The sequence below is a fragment of the Elephantulus edwardii genome, unplaced genomic scaffold (genome assembly GCF_000299155.1).
Source record: "Elephantulus edwardii isolate Elephantulus edwardi_28Jun2011 unplaced genomic scaffold, EleEdw1.0 scaffold00259, whole genome shotgun sequence".
Lineage (NCBI taxonomy): Eukaryota > Metazoa > Chordata > Mammalia > Macroscelidea > Macroscelididae > Elephantulus > Elephantulus edwardii.
In genome coordinates this window covers 262,673-280,914 of record NW_006400009.1, presented here as the reverse complement: position 1 = coordinate 280,914, position 18,242 = coordinate 262,673, and the positions used below count along the sequence as shown (strand labels likewise).

At 45.9% G+C, this 18,242-nt stretch overlaps 1 protein-coding gene across 1 annotated transcript in view; it reads right to left on the bottom strand.

Moving 5' to 3' along the window:
* Positions 1–15,919, bottom strand: part of TGFBI (transforming growth factor, beta-induced, 68kDa) — a 40,802-nt gene extending 24,883 nt beyond the window's left edge. Inside the window, exons 1-2 of the mRNA XM_006899486.1 lie at positions 15,657–15,919; positions 8,904–9,002 (exon numbers count right to left, since the gene is read on the bottom strand). Of these exons, the coding sequence (XP_006899548.1) occupies positions 8,904–9,002; positions 15,657–15,790 (233 nt within the window). The 5' untranslated portion in view covers positions 15,791–15,919. The remainder of the gene's footprint in view (positions 1–8,903; positions 9,003–15,656) is intronic.
* Positions 15,920–18,242: the final 2,323 nt, after the last annotated feature.

Here is an 18,242-nt window from a genome sequence, read left to right as displayed (position 1 = left end):
AGGAGGGTAGAGAGAATGGTGCAGCAATGAAGGAATGAAAACCCAAAATCCCTGTAAATGTTCATTAAAATTAATAAAATTTAATAAGAATTAAAAAAAGTCAATCTGCCAAAGTTCTACCCAAGGCTATCCTTGCACTCACACTGTTAATGCAGCCATTCTGTTGGAAAGACATTCAAACACTTGTGTCCTCCTTGTTTTCTTATAGACACGCAATGTGTTTTAACACAGAACTGCTCACGGTGGGTCTTTCACAGGGTGTCAGGTCACCAGAGGACTTGCAGGCAAGAAATAAGGGCTTTGGAGAGCAGTGGGTGTGTTCAGTGTGTCCTGGACATATTGCTGTAGTTAATCCAACTGGAGTCATCTCAGGAAGCCTTAGTCAGTCATGTGAATAAAAGCCTGGCTCATCTGCAACCCGCAGAGCTGTTTCCAAGATAGGTTCACTAGGATTCTCAGGTTGTTAAGGAGTTTTCAGTGTTCCTGTGCCAGAAACAGGACCCCTAAGAGATGACTGAGGAATGACAGCCTATGCATTTCCTTTGCCTGCTGTTCACACGTCTCACCTCCGCCTACCCCTCCTTCTTGGCCCTCCTCTGTCTTGTTCCTTTCTAACATTTCATCACTGTACTTACCGGGGAAAACTGGCTGATGGCCTCAGAATTTCATCTGTAGAAACGAAAGTTATTTGTAAAAGAAGTACTAGTTGATTGATAACTTTTCAAAAGATGTGTTGTATAATTGAAACTGTGCTAGAATCAGAAGACTTGGCTTATGTTGGATCAACTAGCAGGGTGATCTTGAAAGCCCTTTTCTCTCTCTGAGTCTCAGTTTCTTGATATATATATTTGGGGTGAAATGAAACTAAAGGATCTCTAAGGTTCCTTTCTATTTCACATTTCATGATCCCAGCCAATGGATAGAGCAATATTCACTGTCACAGAGCCACATCCCACCAGCACCTAATGGGGCAGTTGTAGGCATTGGGAAGTGAGTGACTGTTAACTTCTAGCTAAACCTAGAAGGAGTCCCAAGCCTTGAATCCATTGAACCAGGGAAGACTTACGCATGGAATCCCAGGTTCTCTCTGGGGATGTAGAATTAGGCCAAGTCACTAAAACTTCACTTTCAAAAACTATCTATGTGGAAATTAATGATTGGAGAAGTATAGCTGGAGAATGAGTCTTGTCCCCTAAAGTCCTCTCTTGGGGCCCCTTGTGCATACCATGGCTGGGAGAACTTGGACAAGCTGGCCAAGACTCTTGTTTCATGAGGCTGGCTATTTAGTTCACACATCTCCCCTCCAAAACTCAAAAAACCAACAAAACAAAACCAAACCCGATGAGATCTGAGCAGTTGTTCAGATGGCCTCACAAGTACATAAGAAAAAAAAGAGAGAGAACAAAAGAAAACTAACTCCCTAAGTGTGAACTTCTTGGTAGCCAGAGTGTTGAGTGTGCCCAGGATGCATGGAGACCTGACTGGCTGGGGAGGATGGGACAGATGTAAGCAGGAGAGTCTCAGCATGGTGAAAGGCACTCAGAATGAGGCCGAGAGCTGCAAGGGACCCTGGCGGAGAGGTTTCTGAAGATCACAGCTGAGCAGGGGCAGGCCTAGGATTCACCTCACATTTCATCAAGTCTAATCCCTTTTCCATTGTTCTTGATAATGCAAATATTTAAGGGAAAGTGAATAATATTAGAAAGTCTGACCTTTACAAGACATAAGTGCTCTTTATAGGTAGTGAGGGTCAGCACCCGGCTGAACATCCTGTGCCTCCCAAGTGGGGCTCTGCACTACATCTCATGTTCCACGGCAGCTGGACCAGCTTTTACAGTCACACGCGGATGCTTCCGGCAAAAGCCACAGAGGAGGCTCAGGCAACAAAGACTCCCACAGCTAAAGGCTTTTTCATAGCTAACTGTTCTTTGCCAGGAAGCTTTCTCCTCATCCTTGGCCCTGTTGGCTCTCTCCTCTGTGCTTCTGCTGCTCACAGCGTGGCATCTGTGTAACTTTAAACACACAGGTGTGAGTGGGGCTTATGGGTTGGGATGGTAGAGCAGCTAACTCATGGTGTTTACTTGATCTCAATGGCCCCCATAGTATCAGCCCCTCTCTAATAGGTCCGCCTGGCTCCAGGGAAGCAGAGGGCTGCTTTTTTTTGGAAATTGCAACAGTGGTTCACATCAGGTCTTCCAGTTTTTAGCTGTGAGTCAGCCTACTTGGTCTCTGAACCCTGGAAAAATACAGGTGCTGTAGGTGGGGACTTGGTAATTACACAGCCATAGATGTCCTGACCTGATGTCATCTCTAGGATGATGGAGGAAAGGATGGGCAGTAGAGAGCCTCCCATAGTGCCACACCAGTTCCAGGCTTCTTGCTCAGAGCCTTTGAACTTAGTCTCACCAGTGGAAGCTGTTAGGATTAAAGTCTCACATATTTTGGGTATGTTGTTAGAAGAGGCTATTCCTTAGAGAGGGGCATCATGATTGGAAATGTAGAGGGTCAGCGAAAGAGAGAAAGACTAACTAGATGGATTGACATAATGACTATAGTAATGAACTCTCTAGTATGTCAGAGATGTTGAGGATGAAACAAGACAGAATGAGTTCAGATATGTTTATAGGGTTGCTATAAGTTGTATTCAAATTGACAGCACCTAAAACCAACAATAACTATGGCAGTGAGATATTAATGATCTTACTCTAGCTTTCCAGGTTAGAAGAACAACTTTTAAATGAAGGTTGTAGAGGGCTCTTCTCAATTTTCTTATAGTAATTTTTGCTTCTGATTGGATAAAAAAGATATATTTGTACTTCACTCCCCCAAGTAATTTTCCAAGAAATTCATACTATAAGTTAAAACAAACAATCATCCTTTCCCAATTGTGCTTCATGGTTTTGGCCCTCTGCTCTGCTGTAAATGAGCAAGGATTAACTAGATTCAGAGAAGGAGGAGGAGGAGCAAAGTCTAGAGACTGAGAGCCAGTCTTCTGTGACAGAAGGTAAACCATTCAGTGTGTCAGGGTTTCCAAGCAGAATCCCAGAGCAAACACAGACCTTAATGTCTAGACGTCCCACCTGCCCCTGGGGCTGCCTGCTGGAGTGGCTCACTTTCTGCCCTCTTGGCCTCAGAAATGCAACAGCTCTGATTCTTCACAGACTCCAGGTGGAAAATCAGAACTTACTTAACCTACTGTCCACCACCAAAGTTTCCCACCACCATCTCATTCACCGGGGTCTGGCTCCTAAAGAGGAGAACATTTTTAGAAAATGTCCTTATGTTGCTATGGCAATCAATGTGCAGAGTCTGACAGCATGCCGTAGGCTTCTGTTTGCTGGCTGTCTTCCTTAGCTCCCAAGACCTCTCATCAAATTAGGCATTAGGGATATCCATACAGCAAAGGATCCAAATGACTACATGACGGGGGATGACGAGAAGGTTGACATCTCTGGACCAAGGAGTTTCAGCCTACCCTTAGAAAGTCTTATCTTTGGGACCTTGGGCTATATGTTTTGAGGATCCAGTTAGAGATCTAAAACACATGCTACAGATCACCCAGGTTCTAAAGGAACTTAAGGACCTCCCCAAGCCATTGGTATTAGCTATTAGGCTTGTCTGTCCCTGGGGGCCACGGAGTAGAAAGGGCATAACTCCTGCACTGCCCTGCTGGATGACTAAGCAACTCAGCTTCTCTGAGCCTCACTCTCCCCATCTGCTAATGAGGCAATGATCTCCTGATCTTCTAGTACAACTGTGTGAACTGAATGAACTACCATCTGAGCAGGGAGCCCTGGTGGCTTAGTAGTCAAGGGCTGCACTGACAACCTAAAGGCACTGGGTTCAAATCCACCAGTTGTCCCATGGGAGAAAGATAGTCAATCTCTTCTTGTATGATTAAGTGCCACTGAAAATTTGCTGGAGGGTCAGCTATGGGTCAATTCCAACTCAATAGTGCACAACAACAACAACCACACAAGCAATAAGCACTCAACTGTTGAGATTCTACTAACAAGCCTCTAAGAATGCAACTTAAAAGAGATATTAGGTTAACTTCATTGAAAGCAATGCCTTGCATGAGATCACAGGCTAAATCACATTGCAACACCCCCCTCCCCAATAATACATCTATAGAATTCCACAGTTGGAATTTGCATCCATTCACCACTGATGCTGTAAAAATTACCACAGATTCGGTGGTTTAAAAAAATATTATTTTGCAGAGGAAGTCAGAAATCTCAAGTCAGTATAATAGAGCTAAAATCAGAAGATGCTTTCCTTCCAGATGCTCCAAGAAATAACCCATTTCTTCCTCCTCCCCAATTTCTAGAGGCAGCCCCCATTTTTTTTTCTCTTGTGGTGCATTATTCCAACTTCAGCTTTTCTTACTCTGACCCGTTCACATGGGCCCTAACCACAACATTGGACCCACCTAGATAGTTCAGGATACTTTTTCCATCTCAAAATGTGTAACTGAATCAGATTTGCAACGCCCCTTTTGCTAAGTAAGGAAACAGATCCACAGCTTACAGGAATTTGATGTAGACATCTTGAGGGGTTAGAAGCCGTACCCTAGATAGTACAAAGGTTTCTCTAAGTCCCCAACAGAACAAAGTACATGTCAGCTAAGGAGCCTCTTTGCAGTTTACAGGAGTAGAACAGAACCTTCAGGAAGTACTGCCCAACTGTCAGAGTCAATCTTGGAGCACATTATCAACAGGTTCCCAGCTGACTACAGGGGGATATGGAGCAGGGAAGGAAGCGCTGGTGTGGGCCTTAGCGATGATTGGCTTTCTCGGGTAACTTCTCACCTGCCTCATTTCATTGCCTTAGATTAGATTTGTGGGATATGGGGAAGAGAGGGAAGATAAAGGCTCTAAGTTGTTCAATTTCACGTGTTATGGCTTTGGGTAACCTGCCCACAATGAGATCCACTAGAAACAGTCTTCCTGCCAGCTGGTGGAAATGCCTGGCTCTGCACCAGCTGGCATGGATAGAAGTGAAATCTCCAAACTTTAACTCTGTGTTGATGAAGTTCTAATCTGTGAGTCCTTGGGCAAAGCAATGCTGCTACTGCAGAAACAAGGGTGTGCTGCCAGCTCATCGTGGCTCCAGGGAACGCCTAGTGCCCTTGTGAAATGTGCTGCTCAGGAAATAATTTTCAAGACTTTTGAAAAGGATGAACGTCACTTCTACCTGTTAGCCGCTGCGCTGGCCCTCCCTGTGCCACGTTTATGATGGCGGAGCTCCTGCTACAGACCATTACACACTCATGATGTCAGCTCCAACTTGGCTGTTAAACAGCCTCCCTCTCAGTGATGCTTAAACAAAGGTGGCCTGTCAGGAGGCAGTAAGGCACCCTGACCACAATTTCCTGCACCATCGCTCAAGTTGCTGCACGTAAAAAATTTTATGGTTACTGATTAACTGTGGCCAGAAATCACAGAATGGGATGCTGTCCCCGCGCCCCTCGCTACCCCCCACCCCCGATCCCTTTGTTTGAATAGTCATTGCATCACTCCGGTTCTTTTTAAGATCTGAAATAAAAGCTAAAGTGAATTTCCAAGTAATAAAATTTACTCAAGTCACTAAAGAGGGGCCCATTTATAACCATTTTCTGTGATAAAATCCATATGTTGGGCTTGGCAAATAACACCAGAGACTTGAGTTCTTCTCTTTTTGAAATGCACTGAAGTTATTTTTCTAAAGATGTGAGGTTGATAGTGTAGCAACACCTGACAGCATGAGTGCTGAGCGTGACCTGTCCTCTCCTCTGTGGGGGAAGCACGCAGGGCCTCACAGCAGCAGACAAGGCTCTAGGCCCCTGCCTTACCAGGCTTGTCCCGACGCCTTTTTGTAGCCTGTCTTCAAGTTCACATTCTCCTCTGGTCTCCTTGGATCCTCTGACGACCTGTGCCTGCCCTCTGACATTTGACATTTTCCTTCCTTTCCTCCCAGCCTCCTCTCTGGGGTCTTGCTGAGAAAATTCCCATTGCCATATCAGCCTATGTTGGCCAACTGCTAAGAGAATTCTCTTTGCTTGACGAACCATCATCACAATCCCATTTCCAAGTTAGTTTCTTACTCAAATAAATGCATCTAGTACCTGCTTTGCAGGGAACTTTGGTGGTCTAGTGGCAAGAAGCTGTGCTACAATCCCAAAGCCATGTAGTTCAAATCCACCAGCCGCTCCACGAGAGAAGGATGGGCAACCTCCTCCTGTGTGAGTAACTGCCTCCGAAAACCTGCTGGAGGGTCAGCTATGGGTTGGTTCCAACTCAATGGTACACAATAACAACAACAACAACTTTGCCAGAGTGACACCCATTCCAGACAGCACTCCTTTCCTTCCTGATCACCATGGTTCTCTAACTGTGGCCACAGGGTGGTGGTCAGGTGGCACTCCCTCTGAGGTCCCTGTCTGGGGTGGACAAGCACACTACGAGGCTGCTCCTGCTCACGCCTCTCTAGACGCCAGTGATGAGTTCAGCTTCTTCCTCTTTCCCTATCCGAGCTCTCTGGATCCTTTCCAAGTGAACCCTGCCTTCCTGATACTGCACGTGCTGTTCCAGGAAGGGCCTTTCTTGTCCTGCATCATGAAATTTTCTATCCACTCATGTTTTCCTATCCTTCTTCCTCTTTTTGAAGCTGCCCAAAACAACATGCAAGAGTTGAATGTGAAGAATGTCCTCTGGCTTTGTAAGGTCTGGTCGTCAGCTGGGACTGGGTATTGGGCTTTGCGTGATACCTTTAAACCTCGCATCCTTGTTTTCCTAGGCTCTTGTCTCCCCACTGGTTGCTCCGTCACACACCACACTCTCAGGGCCAACATACCCCAGAGGGGAAGACTCAGTGAGTAGAAACCATTTTGCCAACACACAGTTACGTGCTTGTGCCTTGTCCTGGCACAGCGATCGTGAGAAATGCAGGGGACAAGTGACAATAAGCCGAGGCAATCATCACCTACAACAATGTCACCTGGGAATGCCCAGGGATGGTTATCAAGCTATTGCTGCCTCATCAAGTAAATGCTTCAACACAAGAGACATGGTGAAACAGGATGGCAGACCTCACTGTACCACAAGCTGGCCATCCTAGTGGGGTCCCTTTCATGGAAAGCTGAATTAACAGAGGAGGGGCATCTAAATCCTTTGTTTCCGAGATGTAGAAGAGTCATTTTCTTGTCACCCTTTAGCTATCTTCCAAAAATCAATTATGTGGGACCTGGCCTTGTATTTAATTAATTAATTGGCTGTTTATTTGAGTACATAATATATACACTTGGGAAGAAGTCAAAGAAAACAAAACAGAAGCCTTTGCTGTGTTGGGTTTCCCACCCCCCAGCCCCCATTTCAATCCAAGCACCATAGAAGGATGTGTATAAAATTTGCTTCATCACTATTTGTCCAACGCAGCAACAACGGCTGCTGGTAGCAGTTCTCCGTCCCTGAAGGTGCGTCCTCAACTCTCAGGTGTTCAGTCAACTCTCAGCCTTGAGTCTGGGCTCTCAACAGGCCGGGGGCCCATTGTCATAGACCTGCCTGAGGCAGGCACCTCAGACTCTTCTGTTCTCTCCCAGCCCGGCCAAGACTCCTAATATCTCTTGATGTATAATAGGGTTGCTAGTTACCTCACATAATCAAGGTCACAAGATGAAGTATTTGTACCCATAAAATACTTATATCTATGAAGAAAAGTGTGTTTTTCCTTGCTTTAGTTGGTTATTAAGTTGGAGATGTCTGCTCAGAGGCAATGCTACAAGCAATAAATTTGAAAACCTCCAGCATTGGAAAGGGTTCAAGGTAGTGGCTTAGAGTTTCTTAATCCTCAGCTTCTGTAGACAAGAGGAAGATCAGGCCTCACAAGTGGCTCAAGGTTTCCCACAACTCGTCTTCCTGTCTGCAGGAGGGAGCCAGCTTTGAAAGCTGTGCACGGTTGACGCCAAAACAGATTAGGTTTCCCCGGAATTCGGAAAGTTTCTGTTAGAACATGCACGCTACTGTTTCCACCAGGCCATCAGGCAGTGAATGCTGTTTCTCTGCGTGCTGACAAGAATACCCAGTCCTACTGTAGCTAAACTGGTTCACACCCTATTGGCATTCTCAAGTATGTTGGTGCAGTGTAGATTTGCAAAATCTGGCATAATAATAATAATAATAATAATAATGTTGTTCGGTTTAAGTTGATATCAATTCTCAGCTACTTAGCAGCTAACATTTCTCGAGCACTGGATATGTGACAGGCACTGTATGCAGACATGAATCTTTCCCCCATTTAATCCTCATAACAGCCATGCAAGGCAGGTCCTACTCTTATCCCCATTTTGCAGATGAAGTCATTAAGGATTCCAAAAATGAAGCAGCTTGCCTACATAAGCACCAGTGAGTTGTAGCAGGACATATGAGGCCAAGTCCTTAACACATTTTGGTATCTCATGTGTATTCCCAAGCCCTCTAAGTCTTTTTTAATTTATCTACCTTAGCACCACAGAAGAGGGATGGTGTTTTTTGTTTTGTTTTTGTTTTTGTTTTTTTTAGCATAAGCTCAACAATGGGCCTTCTTTCCCAAGTCACACACCCGTGGCTTTTCTATCAAATATCTGTATCATATAATGAGGATGAAAAAGCACATACATTTCAACCTTCTTAAAATCCCAAACCAGCCTTGAAAAATGTATCTAAGTCTTGACAGCAGCCTTAAAAATGCCAACCAAAATTGGCCAGCTTACTAAAAACGCCACTCCCAAGCACAGACAGTTCCCTAGCATGTCTGCACGTGTGTGTGTCTTCGTGGTTCTTAGGCGGCCTGACCATTTAGAAGGCTGGCCCAGGCCTGAGGGTGCTGTTGCTGGCAGCATGCAACACAGCCTGCTTGGTGGTTGGTGGTGTAGGGTGATTACTCACGTTGATTTGCCACAAATTTTCCGTTGGTACCACTGTTTGCAGTTGGTGAAGTACTTCTTGTTGGTGCCAATGAGTTTCTGCACGGCGCACACGTTGGGGCTGAAAATAAGCAACAGCGTCAGCAAGATGGCTAGCGCACCCACCCCATGTGATATGCTTCCCACCATTTACTCATCCTAGGGCTTTAGAAGTGCCTAAGGATGGAGGAGATCCCATCTGCACAGTGATGTGCAGGCAGTGGCTTGGAAGTAGACACTGCCTCCCTGACCTAGGTTTCCTTCAGCCCTTCTGAATGAAAAATAAAATCATGAGGTATATTGTACACCTTGATGTAATTTCATAAAATCATCCTTCTTTGACACAGATAATCAAAGAGTGCAAATCAAAGAAACACTGAAAGTTTCCAATTGTATGTACAGATTGAGAAAAGTGACAAAGTAAAAGCGGCATGCTTATAAGCAAAATAGCCATTAGGGAAGACGCTGGACTTTCTCTGCACTTGACCTTGCACTGCATTCAAAACTTCCAGTCTTTCAGCCAGACCCAGTGTCCTGTGGATAAGGCCGACAGCATGCTCCAGGACCTCCCAGGCAGCTCTACACTCTGTACCCCATGTCAGCTGCCTGGCTCCCAGGACAATCTACTGGGAATGTCCACATAGCTGTCAGGATCACTGCAATAGACCTCCTTGCATTTAACCCTGTCATCATTACTCAGATCTTCACTGAAATTTCCCCTCCTCCTTTGCCTCACTGACTCCACATTCCTTCCTTCCTTTTATCTGGGACATAACCACCATATCCCTTGTTTGATGCTGGCCACCAAACATGGCTTTGTAACTGATAACTAAGGTGAGTATGTTCTCTCTCTTCAACTGCCCTGAAAGTACCATAAACACAAGTGCTCCACCTTTTTCATTATTTCAGAGTCTAGACAAAGCCTAGCACGAGGTCAGGGTGGAGAAGGAGCTTGGATGAGACTTGTTGAAAACACCACTCCTAGAACCATTCAGCTCAGAAGAATTCCCAGAAACTCTGTGGAAAGCTGAGTACCAATGCCCTGGGGTTCTGCTGGGAAGTCTTTCCCAGAGCCGTGGGATTCTGGTTTTGTGCATGTTATTCTGCTGTACTGAGCCCTGACTTGAATCCTGCTCAGGTCTTGAGATAGTGAGACCTTCATTTTGTCCTTGGCTCAAGGAGGTTGCGTGGCTGCAAGGTGCAATGGGGAGGGGTACTAATGAGCCCGGGACAGGCAGTTCATCTTACAGGGCAGAGGAAAGGAAACAGAAATGAGGGATTCAAGAAAACCTCTGTTCCTAGAGAGCTGGAATGCAAGGAGTTTTCTTTAATATCAGTTTCTCTAGTACTTTAAAAATGTTATCTGTTGCTATCATTGATGTGCACAGTATTTTTTAGGAACACACTGACATTGTAGTGAGAACTACATCTACCATCCCCACTGTATTGGCTGCAAGAACTTAGTCCACTCTTAAACAGGCATTCAGATGATTGAGTTAGGGTGTCATTCTGATCTGTTATTGTGGCTATACAGCTGTCACCTCTGTCTAGTTTGCTTTTTAACACGTTGCTGCAATTGACGGCAAATGTGTTTCTTTTTTTTTTTAATTATTTTTTGTGTGTGGACCATCAAATTGGATCTGACTGGTACAGGAGGAGATTGCCCCTCCTTCTGCAGCAGAGCATCTGGTGGATTTTGAACCATGTACCTCTGGGATTGCAGTGCAGCTTCTTGCCAATAGGCCACCAGAGCTCCATGGCAAATGTGTTTCTAAGCATGGTTGTCAATTTAAAAAGTGTGCAGCAATGTGTTAATAGGCAAAGATGAGTGAGCCAAGGGGACACAGTAAATACTAGTGAATCAATGCAGGAACCGAAGGCTTGGGAAGCTAAGCCAGGAAAGGAAGCCACAAGCTGGTGGGGGCGGGGGAGCAGAGCTCACATCTCCTAGTCCCAGCCAGGTCTAACCACCACCTTCCTTCCCTGTTGCTTCCTGGTAGTCATAGGAGACAGTGGCTTGCAATTGATCTCGGAAAAGTCCCTACTGGCCATATGTCATGCCTGAGGTGCTGTTAATGGCTATCCAATCTTAGAAGTTCATCTACCCAGCCTTGCAGGAAACTATTACTGTCAATGAATTCCCTGCAACTTTTCGTAGGCACCTGGCAGATCTTCAGTGAGTCTCTTACGGCTGTAGCTCCCACACTCCTCTGCAGAGTGAGTGTCCACGGCTGCTGCCTTCTGAGACAGGAGTGGACAGGAACAGAGGCTGGGGGCTGCTGGGACTGCTCCTCTCACATCAGGGGGGGCTGCATACATAAGAGATGTATGCCGACATTTAATCAAAATCAACAAGCCATGGAGGCACTTCTGGTTCATCTTCCTCAAGTTTAACTGCATTATTTAGTGTGGACTGGAGACCATGCGCTTGAGGAGATTCAGCCCAGTTTTTGGTTGTTGGCATTTGGAAGTGTGATTACACTCTTACTTCTCTCTTTTTAACAGTCTTTTCTATAGCAACAAAGAAACAAGTGGGAGTCAAGAGACCACGTCATAGTCACTCTTCTCTCAACAGTTCTCTGTGTCTGGACCAAGTTGCTCTGTCTCATTAAGCTACAATTTCTCCATCTAGAAAATGAGAACATGAACAACAACTGGCCTTGTGTTGTTGTGAAGAAGAAAGTCAAAGTGGTGCAAGCTGACGTCCAGCAAAGCTCAACTGTCATTTCTTCCATTCACGTCTTGGAACATGGACATTTCCTTAAAATAGCAGAGATTTCTTTCCCCCTTTCTCCCTTTTCACTAATTGTTGCTCTGAATGAAGTGTTGGAACCCGAACAAGGTTATCCATTTTGCACATGGTGCCATATTCATGTGTGTAAGGCCAGACAGTCCCTTGGTGCTTTCAGAGACAGGTCAGCGTAAAAGCAGTGTGCCTGTACTCATTTTGTCACAGCCCTCCGCCTGCGGATTGGAGCCCTTTCTGTGTGAGGCAGCAGACGTGTGATTTCTTAGAACAGTCTGCTTATAGCAGGCCAGGGAATGCCTTTCCAAGTGCGCTGCAAAAACTTAATCAAGATTATTAACCCCAAGGACTAAGGTGGAGAATATCTGAGACTCATAGTAAACAGCATCTATATTTATTTTTTTTTAAAGGGGGTGTTACTTTCTATAGACTTTTTTAGTTCTAAATAGAAGGAGTTTGCTATGGAGATGATTCTTGGTGGAAGACCCTTAGCACCTTTTTTTGAAACTTCACTGCACAGTCACACTAGTATGGGTCACAATGATGCAGGGTATGCTACAGATCTCTTCTCCTGACTCAGTGGCAAGAACAGTTTATTAATACATGTTTTTGTTGAGTGCTGTCAAGTCGAGCCTGACTGATAATGACAATATGAACAAGAAGCCTGAAGCCTTTCTATTACTATTGTCGTTTCTCCTAGTTCATAGGGTTTCCAGGGGTACGTGGTTTAGGAAGTAGATGCCACTTCTGCTTCCAAACCTGTCTTAAACTGGCAGCTCCAAAAAAACACTGTCCACCATGGGCAACCCTTATGGCATTTGACCCCCCAATGGCACAAGGTTCAGCATCACAGCAAACCCAGATTACCTCAGTGCAGCAAACTGACAGATGAGTGCTGTACAACTAAAAAGAATGTTCCTCCAAAATAAAATAACACTAGGCTCAACCAATTTTTAAATACAAGGGTGCACACTTGCGCCTCCCTCTCTCTTTCTCTCTCTCTCTCTCTCTCACACACACACACACACACACACACACACACACAGACAAACATATTGTTGTTGTTGATTGCCTTCGAGTCAAGCATGACTCATAGCGACCCTATGAACAAAATCTTACAATAACTATCATCATTTCTCCAAGTTCATAGTTTCCAGAGGCATGTGATTTAGGAAGTGTATGTGTATGCCAGTTCTGCGTCTAAACCTGAATCAATCTGGAAGCTCCACCAAACATTGTCTGTGATGGGTAGCCGTTATGGTGTTTGGCACAACTACGGCACAGTTAGTTGTTCCATTATGGCATTTGACATCCCAATGGTATAAGGTTCAGTGTCACAGCAAACCCAGAGCACCTCAGCACAGCAAACTGACCACAGTGCTATATGCCTTAGAAGAATGTTCCTCCAAAATAGAGTAACAAGGGATTAAAAATATAATCTCTTGAGTCCAACTTTTAAATATAAGGGCCCTCCAGGAGGTCTTATTGACCAAGCCAATTATTAAGTAAGCATTAGTAAGCCATGCTTACTTTTCTTACTGACTACTTGGTCCCTGTCAGGGATAATAAATCTGAAAGCAGACTGATTCGGTAGGAAAGTGCTGTTGGGTTGGGAGAGAGACAGATGCCAGCCATACCTAGAAAGAGAATCTTGGATGTGGTGGAAAAAAAATTATGAAATTGTTCACCACAAGTAACTGCAGGTTTAGCAAGGAAGCATAAGGAAGCCTGTGCTTATCTTGCTTACTGGGTAATCTACTCCTGCTTACTGGCTAAACTACAGAAGGAATAGAAACCTCCCAGGCTGACTGTGGTATCAAAGCATGAAAACAAGACAAGCTTCGTTAGCAAGGAAGGCAGAGGGACCAAGATGAGCTGAGCAGGGACAGTGTAAACTCTAATTACTCATATTTTGACTTTCAGGTTTCACAAACCTCTCATCTTTCTGACCTATCCCCCTCACCCTCTTGAAGGCACAGCCTATGTCAAAAGTAATTCTTCCCCTCCCCTAAGCCCCTATTAAGTACCCAGAACTTAGGGGAGCTCTGGTGGCCTAGTGGCAAGAAGCTGCAACTACAATCCCAGAGGTGCACGGTTCGAATCCACCAGATGCTCTGCCGGGGAAGGAGGGGCAATCTCCTCCTGTACCAGTCAGATCTGATTTGACAGTACACGCACACAAAAATAATAAAATAAAAAAAATTTTTTTAAAAAGTACCCAGAGCTCTCCTCTTTCTAGGTGTGACTTCTGCACAATCTGGCTTGATTTCATGCTGCAAAGTGGTTGGACAACTTCCCTTTTCCCGACATCAGCCCTGAGTGTCTGCAAGGCCAGGTAAAACAATAAAGCTCAGAAAGAAAGCACAAAGAGAACTTACTCCCTATGAAGGGGCACCATGTGCTCACTCCCAGAGTACTCTTAGGTGTAGGGAACCACAGCTTTAAAAGGACCTGTAAAGTCATCTTTAATCAACCTGTTATAGTAAGTTTTGAGATTGCTGGTGGTTTTGTGGTAGAATTCTTGCATTCCATGAAGGGGACCAAAGTTGATTCTTAATTAGTGAAGTTAGTATTACAGCCATTGCTTGTCTGTCAGTGGGGTATTTTGTGTATTGCTATGATGCAGAGAAGATTTCAGAAGACCGTGGAAGCCATGGTAGACTAGGAAGAAAGGCCTGCCAATCTACTTCCAAAAATCAGCCAAAGGAAACTCTATTTATCACAATGATCAGATTCATAATTGAATGGGCTGCCATGAGTCGTGGAGAGACCTGATGGCAGCTAACAATAGCACCTTGGGTTTTGATCCATGTACAAATCTACAGTCATCAGTGGGCTAGTCACTGACTGGATTTGAATTCTAGATCTCAATGGCATTAGGGCACTGACATATAGTTTTCCCCAGATGTGCACATACAGCAGATTGGCACAATCAGGTAGCTCTGAGCTATGAGCCTGGCTAAGTGAAAAGCAGGTGAACTATAGTTTTAGAAGTGGAAATCTTGACCCTTTCTGCCTGGGCCTATGCTGAGTTCTTGACCAGACCAACCCCTCTGCCTGAGTTTGCCTTTTAATGCCAACAATCTTCAGCATCTCAAAGCAATATCTACAAAGCTAGTGTCCCAAATTTACAAACCCAACTATTGCTTTAATGTAAACTTCAATGTTCATTCTAGTGCATACTGCAGGGCCCTAGGTGTATCCTCTCTGGACTCAGTTTTCCCATCTGTACAAGGTATCTGGTGGCCTAGTGGTAAGGATTTGCACTGCAACCACATAAGCACGCATTTTAACCCACCAGCTGCTCTGCGGGATAAAGACAGGCATTCTCCTGTGCAATTATAACCTCTAAAAGCTGCTAGAGGGTCACCTATCAGTTGGTTCTCATTCAATGATCTATAATAACAAACAACCTATCTGGAGGCTGCAGGGGCCCACTATCCTTGCTGTGCCCAAGAGTATCTTCTGGTGCCAGGCGGTGGTGTCTCGGGCAGCGGGCCAAGTGTTCCCAGGCACCTGGCCACCTAGGATGCTGACGCCTAGTTTCAGTCTCACATCTGGAGTGGATGGATGTACCAGGACCTAGCTGGTTTGCAATGTGTGCACCACTAGGTGGGCTTCCGGTCCGTCCTGGTCACCTTCTCCCAAGGACTGTGGATAAAGAGCAGTCAGTTCATCCTTCCTCCTGTCAGCTGGGAGGTGAGGCTCAAAGCCCTGTCCATTTCAAGTTCTTGGCTTGAGTAGGGCGCCACTGATCAGGTCCCCCAAGCCCTTCCTCTAGTGTGTTTCTTCTGCTCTCTTTTCCTCATTTGCTTCCCACGACCCTCTCTCCTTACCCAGCTCAGGAATGGCCTCTTCTGAGTACTCTCGCTGCCTGCTTTCTATCCCGGCTTTGCCGCCCGCGTCCCAGTGCGCAGCGCTACCCTGGTCTTGCACTCGGAACTCGAGCGTCCCTTCCCCTCTCCACCCGCAACTGGGCAGCTGGCTTACCCGTGCTGCCGGCCCCGGAGACGGCTGTGCTGCAGCACCAACTGGTAGGGCGACTTGGCGGGTCCCTCCAGGGTCGCGGCAGGGCCCAGGGCCAGCGCCAGGATGAGGGGCAGCAGCCGCTCAAGAAGCGCCATGGAGTTGGAGGACGCGAACTGATCACAGCCACGGGCTAGCGGGCAGCTGCAGGGAAGTGAGAGCGCCTCCGCCGACCTCGCCAGGTTAAATAAGCAGCGAGCGAGGGAGGGAGCTGCCGCGAGGGGCGGGGAAGCCGGAGGGGGGTGGGGGGGGGCAGACCCAGGGCTTCTCTGCGTCCGCCCCCGCCCACGACCCCCCAGGCCTCCCGGCTGGCACAGAGCCGTATCACTAACTTTCTTCTTAGTTTGCTCACTTTTTTTTCACTCGTCCACTTACTCGATCCGTCCTCCACCTCCTGTGACCTCCCAGGCTCCAATAGTGATAAAAGTCCCTGGAGGTCTCCTTCCTTACAAATGGAGATGTCTTCGAGCTAGGCGAGCTAGGCGCAGCGACCTCTAAGCCTCCCCTCCAAAACTTCATACTTTATCCGGGTCCTACAGAGCCCCGAGCGCAAAGACCCTGCACTGGTCTTATTTGTGGTGATTGTTATTGTTGGGTGCCTACTCAGAGCGGACACTTCAGGCTTTAAATCTCACAGGAAAAGAATGCCCATCTTTCCCATAAAGAAGCTGGAACATTGATCTTGAGGCTGCAAGAAGTTGCAGGGGCGCAGGGAGGAAAGGGATGGCCAGTATCCCCAGAATACTATCGTCCCAGACTTCACTTTGCAGTCTAGAACCCTCTACCTTCAGCCTTGTTAACGGAAAGAGAGCTAAAGACCACATTGTGTAATTGATTGACCCCAAAATATGCGGGGCAGGGGTTGCTAGACTTCTAAGCTGCTCTTGTAAACCTTGGGGAAGGGTGGGGTGTATAATACCTTGGTATTCACTCTTGATCACTTTCAATAAACATCTTGGCAGCCCAGTTTGACAAATGAATGCTCCTCAGAGATTGAAAAGACAAGATTTCTGCCCGGAGGAGCTCAGGGCAAGTAAATAATCACATGGTTGAAAGCTAAGTTCCACTCAAGCAATTACATATCACCCACTACTTAGCTGATTCTGCTAGTCCTTCAAAGACAAAGAAAGATCAACAGTCTTTCTGGAAACAAACAAACCCCTCACAGTTGGAGGGATCTGCACCCTGTAGCAATGTGCCCTAGAAGGGGTGGTCTGGGGAACTCGGGAACTCAGAACGGGCACCTGAGCGTGGCAGGCCAACATCTGCTCTTAGGCTTAAAGCATGAGAAGGCATGTGTGCAGGGAATGAAAGGTATTCATTTGGCAGAAGCATGGGGTGCAAGGATCATAGGGAAGGGAGGAGGGTGACAGTGCAGTAATTAGATGCTCAAGGATCCCAGGGGTCAAGCTAAGAGTTCTAAAAGTAGTTAAAAAGCAATTAAATTACATGACAAGTCAGTGTCATGGATAGATTGAGCAGATCAGATAAAATAAGACACAGGCAGAGAGATCATGCCAACATGAGGAAGCAATGGAAAATTTGAACTGTGATAGAGGAGAGGGCGTGGAGAGAGATGGGCAAGTTCAAGGTCTGTCTATGAGATAGTATTTGAAGTCAAATTTGGAAACTTTATACAGGGAGTAGGAGCAAAAGATGAGTCAAGGACAACTAAGTGTTTTAGACCTGGGTATCTTGGTGGATGGTGGTGCCATTTTTTACTGTGAGAGACATAGAAGGAGGCATGGGTTTATTGGGAGAGGATGCCTGGCTTTGGGCAGACTGAGTTTGAGGTGCTTATAATTCATTCTGGTGGAGTGTCCTGTGGCTCAGGCTCCAGAGTCAAGCAAGCTTCAGACCAAGGTGTCATCCACAGCCGTCAGAGACACTGAGACTGTGGGGATAGATGAATGTGAAGACAGGTGGAGCAAGAGGCGGGCCGATGGCAAGAGTGAAGGACAGGAGAGATGGGGCAAAGGAAGGATGAATGTCAACAGAAATCAATTTGGGCTGAGGAGCAATCAGTAAGGGCGGAGAGTTCTAGAAGGAGGGAGCTGTTAACACTGAGGACTCTTGCACATGATGGATCTGAAGAGCCTCTTCTGCATTTATACTAGCAGAAATCACTGGGGAATTGGCTGTAGAGAGTGGTTTTAGGGCAATGGAGATGCTGAAGAAGAAGGTGGTGGGTGACTTAAGGGAAAGCAGGACATTACATGAGATGGTGGACACAATGAGTAGTGTAGACAACATTGTCAACTATATTGTCTGAAAAAGGAAAGAATGAATGAGGCTAGAAACTTGGGGAAACAAATCAACAAAGGCTTGACTATGTTAAAAAACCTGATTGAAAGGAAGACATCAATGCCATAGGAGAGAAAAGAGATAGAATAATGGGCTATGAGAAGCCAGAAGAGGTAAGTGGAGAAGGGATTATATAGAGAAGATCTGAATCTTCAGTATATAGGAGTTGGAAGGGGAATTATATATTGAAGATCTGAATTGGGGAAACGATGTGGAGAGGAAGAGATAGGTTTAAAAAATATTTTA